This window comes from Herpailurus yagouaroundi, unplaced genomic scaffold (genome assembly GCF_014898765.1).
Source record: "Herpailurus yagouaroundi ecotype Mexico unplaced genomic scaffold, PumYag 163, whole genome shotgun sequence".
NCBI classification, from domain to species: Eukaryota; Metazoa; Chordata; class Mammalia; order Carnivora; family Felidae; genus Herpailurus; species Herpailurus yagouaroundi.
The window spans coordinates 42,087,409-42,098,807 of NW_024412404.1; the positions used below are offsets into that span (position 1 = coordinate 42,087,409).

General features: G+C 46.9%; 1 protein-coding gene across 1 annotated transcript in view; it reads left to right on the top strand.

Annotated features, from left to right (window-relative positions):
- The first annotated feature begins 276 nt into the window (after positions 1-276).
- The window catches only part of INA (internexin neuronal intermediate filament protein alpha), a 14,361-nt gene continuing 3,238 nt past the window's right edge, over positions 277-11,399 (top strand). Inside the window, exons 1-2 of the mRNA XM_040486320.1 lie at positions 277-1,500; positions 10,012-10,136. Of these exons, the coding sequence (XP_040342254.1) occupies positions 439-1,500; positions 10,012-10,136 (1,187 nt within the window). The 5' untranslated portion in view covers positions 277-438. The remainder of the gene's footprint in view (positions 1,501-10,011; positions 10,137-11,399) is intronic.

Consider the following 11,399-nt stretch of genomic DNA (forward strand, 5'->3'; position numbering starts at 1 on the left):
GAAAACCCTAACTCCGGGTGGGTTAAAGGGGGCAAGGAGAACAGGGTCAAGGGAAACGACAGAGCCGGGTAGTGTCCGGATGGGAAACCCCAGTCGTTTAGGCACCCCTCCGCTCAAGTCCCTTCCAAACCACACAATTCTTGGGGAGGGGCGCTGCGGACAGGGAGCGGCTCCTACGCAAATCGCTTTGTCTCCGCGCCCTGGGTCCCCCGCGCGCGCAGCTGCAGTTGTCACTGCGCTTCCCCGCCCCCGCTCCTGAAGGCCCCCCCTTCCCTCTCTCCGCCAGACCCGGAGCAGGAGCTCCGCCCACAACGCACCGCCCCAGCCCCGGCGCCTTAAAACCCGGTGCACACCGCCCAGCCGCGCCCCGTCTGGCGCACCTCTTCTCTCCTCTGGACCTTCAGCCGCAGCCGCTCTCCCGGCCCTGGTCCCAGCACCATGAGCTTCGGCTCGGAGCACTACCTGTGCGCCTCCTCCTACCGCAAGGTGTTTGGAGATGGCTCTCGCCTATCCTCGCGCCTCTCCAGCGCCGGTGGCGCGGGTAGCTTCCGCTCACAGTCGCTGTCCCGCTGCAATGTCGCCTCCTCGGCCGCCTGCTCCTCGGCCTCGTCGCTCGGCCTGGGCCTAGCCTACCGCCGGGCCCCGGCATCCGATGGGCTGGACCTGAGTCAGGCGGCGGCGCGCACCAATGAGTACAAGATTATCCGCACCAACGAGAAGGAGCAGCTGCAGGGCCTCAACGACCGCTTCGCTGTGTTCATCGAGAAGGTGCACCAGCTGGAGACGCAGAACCGCGCGCTCGAGGCCGAACTGGCTGCGCTGCGACAGCGCCACGCCGAGCCGTCGCGCGTCGGCGAGCTCTTCCAGCGCGAGCTGCGCGACCTGCGCGCGCAGCTGGAGGAGGCGAGCTCGGCGCGCGCGCAGGCCCTGCTGGAGCGCGACGGGCTGGCCGAGGAGGTGCAGCGGCTTCGGGCGCGCTGCGAGGAAGAGAGCCGAGGGCGCGAAGGCGCCGAGCGCGCCCTGAAGGCGCAGCAGCGCGACGTGGACGGCGCCACGCTGGCCCGCCTGGACCTGGAGAAGAAGGTGGAGTCGCTGCTGGACGAGCTGGCCTTCGTGCGCCAGGTGCACGACGAGGAGGTGGCCGAGCTGCTGGCCACGCTGCAGGCGTCGTCGCAGGCCGCGGCCGAGGTGGACGTGGCTGTGGCCAAACCAGACCTGAGTTCGGCGTTGAGGGAGATCCGCGCCCAGTATGAGTCCCTGGCTGCCAAGAACCTCCAGTCAGCTGAGGAGTGGTACAAGTCCAAGTTTGCCAACCTGAACGAGCAGGCAGCGCGCAGCACCGAGGCCATCCGGGCAAGCCGTGAGGAGATTCACGAGTACCGGCGCCAGCTGCAGGCCCGCACCATCGAGATTGAGGGGCTGCGTGGGGCCAATGAGTCCCTGGAGAGGCAGATCCTGGAGCTGGAGGAGCGGCACAGTGCAGAGGTGGCTAGCTACCAGGTAAGAGCTGGAACGCTGCAAAGGGAGGGGGCGCCCTGTCCTCTCCCCCACCTACCTGCGCTTTCCCACACAACTGGAGCTCTAGGAACCGAGAGGAGGGGAGGGAAGGGAAGAGGAAGAGCTCCAACTGGAGGCAAACAAAGAGCCCTGGAGTCTATACCATTAATTCTAGAGTCCTGGCCACCCTCTGTCCCTGCCCGTCACGTCCCTGTCAGAGACCTTTTAGAAAAATCCCTTAAGTTTAAGTTTTTCAGAGTCCAAAAATCTAATTCATGCCTCCCTGTCCGCAAGTGGACATAAACACCCTGGCGATCTGAAGAACAGTCCCCCACCAAAAGTAGGAGTGAACCCAATGCAGGTGGGTTACAGCCTCTCATGGTTGACAGTGCTGTCTCAGCTGTCTGACTTGTTTGGTTGACTTTGAAAGGCTTTCTTTCTGTGCGCCCCGGGATTGATATTTATGGATTATGGTCTGCCCTAGAGAGAATGCTGGACTGAACTGGGAAGGGTTCTATCCCATTTTCCTGACTTTTGCCTTCAAAAGAGTCTAGAGATTGGGAGCCAAGGAGCTGGGTGATTGGGCTAGTCACAACTGCTCTGCTCTGCCCCCTGTTCCCCTTCCCCCCACCACACACACGCGCACACACACGCGTGCACACACAGTTTCCTTGTGGACCTACGGATATTTCTGCTAAAGAAAGCTTTAAACCGCTTAGCAAATGGGAATGGTCAGGGGCGCTGTCCTCGGTGCTGATCTAGAGTTCTTTCCATCTCAGAAATGATGTCTCTCTCGTCTCATGTCCCAGTTATGACTCTCTAGGCAATTAAGTGCTTTGGGCTTTTTTTTTTCCCATCTGCAACACCATCACATCAGTCCTAGCTACCTGCAATCAAAGGTCACCTCGTGGACAGCATCAATTTTCACTGTCATGGATGGCTTAGCACTTAACAAAAAACACTTAATGTGCTCAGCAGCAGTGAGGTCTCACTTGAAAATTCACATCTCCTTAATAATTTCCCAACCTAAATGCATGTGGTAAATCACAGAGATGGATGGTCCTATCTTTGTTATAGGCCACTTATTTTTTCCATCTTTGCGTGTCCTCTAAGCTCCTGTGAAGGTATTGACTGGATCTTTCTTCCTTTTTGTCTCCAAACAAAGGCGACTGCATCTTCGGTTCTACTATATAGGACATTCTGGGCTTATAACCACAGAGGGTACAGAGGCAAGGGAAAGAAAGGAATCTAAATAGTGTGATTCAATTTCAAGGTACAATAAAAGCTCCATTGGGTAGAATGGTAATAATTCAGAAATTTTCAATAATTCATTCTAGCAAAGATTGAAGCTTACATTTGATGAAATTAACAGGGTTTGGGAACATTAATAAAATAGAACCAAGAAAGGAGTGAAATCTTGAAAGTACTATGTTAGTCTACAGCTAAAGAATTATTATCGGTGTGCAAGTATATGTTGTCCATTATAAACTACCCCCGTTACTTAAGGAAGAATGCTTGCTTGGACCATTTGTTTTGGTTCATTTGGAATTATAGCACAATTCAAGTAAATACTTCTGTTCTGCTTCAAAAGCTGTAACTTGAATGTTTCAGTATATGGCCTAGCCCCTGCATGGCCTGAATTAATTACATTTAGTTAATTGAGACTTCATGTGTTCTTCTAGAAGTGTCAAAAGATGAGGTAGGTGGTCTTCTGAAGGGCTAGCCCAGTATTTATACAAAAAGAATAACTTATCTACAACTGCAACTGTCATCTAAATTGGGCTTTGCCATGCCCTCTGTTTGTTTGGTATAGCCCTACATTCTAAGAGGTAGTGACAGTACTGTCTGACTTGTTTTGTTTGCTTTAAAAGGCTTTCAGTGTTAGACAATGTAGGGTCATCCAGATACAGTCTACAGGAAACAAGCAAACTAACAAAACAACAGAAACTGCGGCATCTGCAGCTCTGCAGTGCTGCCCCCATCAGCTTGAGCCATCAAAGCCTCAGTGGACCTGCTGGTGGAGTGGAAGAGGAGATGAGACAACGGAAAGCTATTTCCTACCCCTTGGGACTTCAGGCTGAAGTCCTGTGAGGGGCTCACATCCTCACCTGCTGATCCTGAAGGCCTGAAGTCACAGGGGTGTCCTCTGGCTGTTTTCTCAACAATTCTGGCAGTGCTGACTAAGATGAAAAGCCTCCTTCTCCACAATGAGATTCAGCCATTGTTTTCTTGCCCTCTCACCCCTCCCTACTCCCCTTTCACTGCAGTAATGGGAGGCGGTTCTCTTTCTTCTGCTTCAAAGATGAGTGATAGACCCATTTTCCCTTGCAAGATTGCCACCCTCTTAAGAGGCAGAGGAAGGCCCCATTAAAGTCACATTTTCCATGCCTGGAATGCTGACAGCCTATTCAAGGAGAGAAAGCTTATTACACTTTTGAAAGGGTAAAGAATGATTCAAGGTGACATGGTAAGTACACAATGACATGAGCGTCCAAATCAGGTGACAGGAGAAATTATGAAGAGCTAGGACCGTTGTCTTCAAAATCGAAATGTAGCCACCCTCCAGCTGAACCCTTTCCCATCTCTGACCCAGGGCGAAGCTGGTTCCTGCACAGCTGCTTCATCACCATTAGAGGCCCTGTTCTGCCAAAGACATCTAAGGATATTTTTTCAGGATACCGGTGGCCTTGGCCCTGTATTATGGTCTTGGAAAGCCAAAGCTTTCCTTGAAAGACCTTGCTGAACAATCAAGCTCACCATTAGTTAATGCTCCCCAGGGAGATGAGCCAAGTCTGCCCTCTTCTCTCCAGTATGAGATTGGAATATAACCTAATGAAATAGCAAGAAGGGGCTGGCCCCTTAGAGATTGGGGTAACAGTGGCTGATAGATAAGTCTATGGCTCAATAGATTTATCTCTGAAATTAGAATTCAAAAGAAACTGCATTTGGTCCTTTTTTTTTTTTAGTTCTTCCATGTGTATTTGGTTTGGTTTTTGCCCCTCTCTGCCTTACTGTATTGTTGTCACCAGGGCCACCTTGATTGCTCCTTCACAGAAATAAATTTAAACTAGTAGTTCCTAAACCCATTGATCCACCAAGGTCACTTGGGGGCTTAACAAAAAGATTCTCAGGCCTACCCCTACTCCCAACTGGATTCAGTTGTTCACAGGTGGGGTCCAGGAAAATATGCAATTTCAGTAAAAGCGCTGCATTCTATTGTTCCTCAGACTGATTTGGAGGTGTGCTGACCTAAACCGCATTTCACAATATACACCAGCTCATAATATGCAAGATTTTAAAGTATGGTGGGGTGGGGGTGGGGGGGGGAAGAAAGCAAAGACAGGAAGGAGAATAAGGCATATGGGTGGTCCACATATAAAAATCCCCTCTCCCCACCCAGTAATTCTTAATGGGCTCTTTCATTCAAACTGTGCTATGTTCACTACTGCTCACCTTGCTGAGGGCTGCTAAAAGTGATGAAACCCATAGCACTGTTTGTGGTTCCTTTTCTCCCGTGCAGATGCTTGTGTGGCCATTTCTCTTACTCCTGATCTGCATCCTTCCAGGCCTTGGGAAGATGCTCAGCACTTGTCTTAGCTATTACTCCAGGAGAGACCCCAGCTGGAACTGGGAGTGCCTCTCTGCCATTCCCTCAGGCTAAGCCAGCAGCAGCTGCGTGGTTGGGGGAGGGGGCAGACTGCAGCGCTCTGCTCAGATTTCCAGCTGGAGGCCATCTTTGGCAGGGCTTTTGAAGGGCAATGCAAGACAGCCTGGTGTGGGGGAAGAGAGCACAAACAAAGAGACTAGACATTGAAGAGCAATGGTCAGCAGTCAGCCCAATTCCTTCCGAAAGGAGCCAAGTTGTGCTTTTTGTCTACTCTGATCCATAAAATAAATGTATGAAATGTATAACATAAAAATTCAAGGAAATCTCCTCTATCTAGAACTCAGCTCCCAACAACCTCTTATTCAGCAAACACAGCTCTGAAGCAAACAAACAAAAACAGGACCACATTGGGGCACCTGCGTGGCTCAGTCAGTTGAGCATCTGACTCTTGGGGTTTTGGCTCAAGATGGGGTCATGATCTCACGGTTCGAGGGTTTGAGGCCTGCATTGGGCTCCGCGCTGACAGTGTGGAGCCTGCTTGGGATTCTCTCTCTTTCCCTCTCTCTCTGCCCCTCTCCCCCTCTCTTTCCCGCTCTCTCAAAATAAATAAATAAACTTAGAAAAAGAAAAAAGAAAAGAAAAAGGACCTTACTAACCCCCTGATGAGACAAAACATCTAACCTCAAATCACATATTGGTAAGCTGATCCCCTCTGGTGCCCCTCACTTACTCATTCTTACTCTACTTGATTCTAAAGCACTTTGTCATTTGAATTTCAAGCCTGCTGCAAAATAGAGAAGAGGGACCAATGGAGTCAGTCGTCATCAAAGACAAGTAGCATTAGTTTCACTTTCAGAACAAAGAAAACCAATAAGTAACAAGCACTAATGCAAACACTGGTCTTTGGGGCCATTTAGGATAGAAATAACCTGATATACCTCAGCTGACCTAGAAGATAAAAGACATCATAGAACTATAGAAAAATAATTGATCATTATCACAACCCATGGTTGCTAAGAAAGGTTGCATTATGTTTATGTCCTAATTAAGAATGGTACAAGTGGGGTGCTTGGCTGGCTTGGTTGGTAGAGAGTGGAGCTCTTTATTTATTTATTTATTTATTTATTTATTTATTTATTCATTCATTCATTCATTCATTCATTCATTTATTTTTGGGAGAGTGCAAGAGGGGGACAGAAGATCCCAAGTGGGTCTGTGCTGAAAGGCAAACTGGCAAGATCATCACCTGAGCTCAACTGACTGAGCCACCCAGGTACCCCAGAGTGTGCAGCTCTTGATCTGGGGTTGTGAGTTTGAGCCCTGCATTGGAGGTAGAGATTACTTTAAAAAATAAAATCTTTAGGGGTTCCCCGGGTGGCTCAGTCGGTTGAGTATCTGACTTCGGCTCAGGTATGATCTCGCGGTTCGTGGGTTCCAGCCCCAAGTTGGGCTCTGTGCTGACAGCTGACAGCCTGCACCTGCTTCAGATTCTGTGTCTCCCTTTCTTTCTTCCCCTCCCCCACTCATGCTCTGTCTCTCCCTGTCTCTCAAAAATGAATAAACGTTAAAAAAATTTTTTTAAATAAATAAATAAAATAAAAACTTTTAAAAAATTGTAGAAGCCACTTTAGAAAGGTCTTTGTTCAAAATTGTTTTTTTTTTTTAATCTGGTGCTTTAAGGAATATGCCTTCAACTATCTAATATTAAAGTTTTATTATATATTGCTTTCCTTAGTGATCCAAGGGGTTGTAGGGAGGACACATGATTAATCTGTCCATTTGATTAAAAAGGGTATAGAGTCACATGGTATGATATTAACAGTAATAAAAATCATTAGCAATTACTGAGCAATTTCTATGTGACAAGTGCTGTTCTAATGCCTGTTATCTAATTTAACAGATAATAGACTCATATAGTAATGTGAGGTCCCTTAAGCTGGAATCCTAACTTGAGGATCTCAGTATATCTCAGGAAAGAATAAACATTATAATATTCCATATGTAGAAATGGAAGTTTTGAAGAAACTAAAATATAGAAAACTGACTGAGGTATGTTGGGTATTTGTGGCAGGGCAAGAAATACAACCCAAATATCCTGATGAAATCCTCCACTTTTCCTCAAATTTCATTTCTCCTGCTACTTCGCGTGATGAAAAGCCTCCTCCCCTTTCCCCTTTTCCCCTTTACCATGGTAGTGTTGCCTCTCTTACCCCCAATGCTTCACTAGCAGACTTGTTTGTAGATTAGTTTAAACTCTGGTAACAGCCATCAAGAAAATTTTTGGTAAAAACCATTTTAAGCCCTTATGATACCTTAACACACTTTGGAATATTCCCATCTCTGTCCGTGTAATATGTATTTTCCCTACTGCTTGTCATTCCCTGCTCTGTACCCCTCAGTTAATTGAGTCTCTCTTTCACGGTATTCCTGTCAATATTTATAGAACAGGTAGGTGGTATGAGTTTTCATTCTTTCTGCAGTCTCCTGATTTGGAAGTCTGCACCCCCTGATGTTATCAGCACTGCCTTCACCACCGCTTTATCCTTCCCACACGGGAAGTTATGAGGGCCCCTCACCACTTACTTCTTGAGGCTTCTGATGTTTATTTGCATCACTCATTCACAAAAGTTACTCTAAATTGCTGTGTTCTTTACGTTGACAAAGCTGCAACTGAATTATATGGGTTATTAGCTCACATCTTTTCAGGTCATAGGAAAAGTGCTTGTGTAACACCGTTCATTCATTTAACAATTATTCATTGAGCGTCTCAGTGTGCATTGTGCTAGGATCTGGGCTGCCGGGGGTGAACTAAACAGAAACAGCCCCTGTTTCCGTGTAAATTACATTTGATTTGAGTGATTTGCCTTCTAGGGGACATTTAGCAATGTCTAGAGACATTGTTGGTTATCCCCACTGGGAGGGAGGGGGTGTGCTACTAGTGGAGGTCAGGGATGCTGCCAAACACCCTACAATGCACAGGACAACCTCCCACAGCAAAGAATTATCCAGCCCTAAGTGTCAATAGTTCCCAGGTTGAAAAACCATGAGATAAAGGAAGGTGACAGAAAATAAATGAACAAGAAAATTTCAGATAATGATAAGAGCCAAGAGCAGAGTGGCCACTTTCAAGTATGTGCTTTCTTGTAATTTGTCCTCTCACTGGAGTTGCCTTTTTCTCTTTTGCACAAAGCCCCTGCCCAGGCTAGCTACTGGCCTGGCTTGAGGTAAAATACCGTGCTAGGTCAGTGTGGAAAGGGTACCTCCATTAGACACAAAGGAAGATCTATCTGAGCAGAGGGCGTTTGAACTGAATCTTCGATGACACAGAGTTGGCCACGGAAGACCCACTACAGAGCATTCCAAATAGAGGAAATAGCTAGCCTACAGGGCCTGGGACAGCAATGAACTTAGTAAGTTCATTGGTAAGTTTAAGGAGCAAAAAAGGCCAGGGTAGCTGAAACACTTTGAGCAAGGGGAATAGTATAGACCATGCTGAGGAGTTTGGACTTTATTCTAAAGCTCTTAGAAGGTTTCAAGAAAGTAAGCAACAAAATCTGCTGTGTTTTGAAAAGATCCTCTGGGGGCACCTGGGTGGCTTAGTCGGTTAAGCATCCAACTTTGGCTCATGTCATGATCTCATAGTTTGTGAGTTCAAGCCCCGCGTTGGGTTCTGCACTGACAGTGTGGAGCCTGCTTGGGATTCTCTCTGTCCCCCTCTCTCTCTGCCCCTCCCCCACTCACTCTTGTTCATTCTTCAAAATAAACAAAGGAAAAAACTTAAATAAAAATAAATAAATTGTTGGGGCACCTGGGTGGCTCAGTCGGGTTAAGTATCTGACTTTGGCTCAGGTCATGATCTCCTGTCGTGAGTTTGAGCCCTGAGTCGGGCTCTGTGCTGACAGCTCAGAGCCTGGAGATTGCTTCAGATTCTGGGTCTCCCTCTTTCAATCCCCTCCCCCACTTGTGCTCTGTCTCTCTCAAAAGTGAATAAATGTTAAAAAAATTTTTTTGGAATAAATAAATCATTAAAAAAAAATCTTCTGGCTGCTCAAGAATCAAAACTTTAAAGCTAGTTTTCTTCCGTGCCTGGGTTTGCACCAGAAAGAATTTGGAGCAAAGCTATTACATGAACCTAGTTAGTTTCGTTTTAAATATATAATTTAAATCTGTCATTTGTATTAAAACAATTCCATGGAGTCTTTCTGCTTCCTCCTTATGTATTGTGTAAAATGCTTTCAGTGAGATGATTGAGTAGCAGACTTCCAGGAAACCATCAAAATGAATGGAGACAGAGAAGACTTGCCATCCTCTGTGCTTTTCACAGTTGGAATTTTCTGAGTCTAAGCTTCTAACCTGAGGCTTTGGTTTTGGAAAAGACATGCAACGATGGAGTTATTCAGCAGCAATACAACAAACAAAGGAGGGATGATAAGTAAGTTAGAGAGAGGGGGGTGCCTGGGTGGCTCAGTTGGTTAAGTGTCCGACTTCAGCTAGGGTCATGATCTCATGGCTTGTGAGTTTGAGCCCTGCATCAGCCTCTCCGCTGTCAGCACAGAGCCTGCTTCGGATCCTCTGTCCCCCTTTCTCTTTGCCCGTCCCCCACTAGCATTCTTTCTCTCTCTCAAAAATAAATAAACATTTAAAAAAGAGAAAATATCTCTCCGATGTTCAATCAAGAACCATATGCCCTGCAGTAGAAGTGCCCAACCCTGACCATGCACCCAAATCATCCAACCTTTATGAAAAAATGCAGTTCCTGGAACCCCACCCCAGAACAAATGAATCAGAATCCGGGCCGGGGGACAGGCCTAGATTTTTAATGTGGAGTCAGGATTGAGAATCCTTTCTTTGTGTAAATCTTACTGAATTTCAGCTGGCTCAAATATATTGGATATATCACTTTTCAGGATAGCATCGGGCAGCTGGAGAATGATCTGAGGAACACCAAGAGTGAGATGGCTCGCCACCTTCGGGAATACCAGGACTTGCTCAATGTCAAAATGGCTCTTGATATTGAGATTGCCGCTTACAGGTATTTCAGAGGGGATGCTCACCCAACCAGGTCCAGTCATCTGGGGCAACACTACCCCAATAAGTGGATAAAGTGGTTTCAGTCTCTCTGATTTCTGATGGGTGAGGGGGGATGAGGAAAGAAAGACATCACTGGCCCTGTGCAGGTGAGCTGACCCCTCTGTCCTTCAACTTGTTTATATCTCAGCTCCACCTTACTAGTCCTGGAGTAGTCTACCTACCTCTGCTAGGATTTAAGGAAATAACGTGAGTATCCAGAGGTTGACATAAAATCCACCAGACTGTGGGACACCTGGGTGGCTCAGTCGGTTAAGCGTCCAACTTCGGCTCAGGTCATGATCTTGTGGTTTATGAGTTCAAGCCCCACGTTGGGATCCTTGCTGATAGCTCGGAGTCTGGAGCCTACTTAGGATTCTGTGTCTCCCTCTCTCTCTGCCCCTCCCCCGCTTGTGCTCTATCTCTGTCTCTCTCTCTCTCTCTCTCTCAAAAATAAACATTAAAAAAAGATTGAAAGAAAAAATCCACCAGACTCTAACTTTTAAAAATAGGGTTTATACAACATAGAACATCCTAATATGTGAGGTATCCTCCTGGATTTCTACTCAAACAACGTTTTAGTGAACCTTTAAAAAAAGGTAGTAACAGCAGCTACTCTTTTTGGAATGACTACTATGTGCCAGGTACTATATTAGATACTATATTTAAATTATCTAGTCATATTATTTCCATTTTGCAGATGAGGAAACTTGAACCACAGACTGACGGTGTAACTTATTCTAAGTCATAGTGCTGGTAAATAAAAGAGTTCAGCTTCAACCCAGATCTGAGAGGTTTTTTTTTTTTTTAAGTTTATTTATTTATTTTGAGAGAAACAGAGTGCAAGTGTGGGAGGGGCAGAGAGAGAGAGAGAGAGAGGGAGAGAGAGAGAAAGAATCCCAAGCAGGCTCTGCATGGTCAGTGTGGAGCCCCACGTGGGGCTTGAACCCATGAAGCCGTGAGATCATGACTGGAGCCAAAACCAAGAGTCACATGCTTAACTGACTGAGCCACCCAGGTGCTCTTGAGTTTCTGATTTTACTTTTTTTTTTTTTCAACATTTATTTATTTTTGGGACAGAGAGAGACAGAGCATGAACGGGGGAGGGGCAGAGAGAGAGGGAGACACAGAATCGGAAACAGGCTCCAGGCTCTGAGCCATCAGCCCAGAGCCTGACGCGGGGCTCGAACTCACGGACCGCGAGATCGTGACCTGGCTGAAGTCGGGC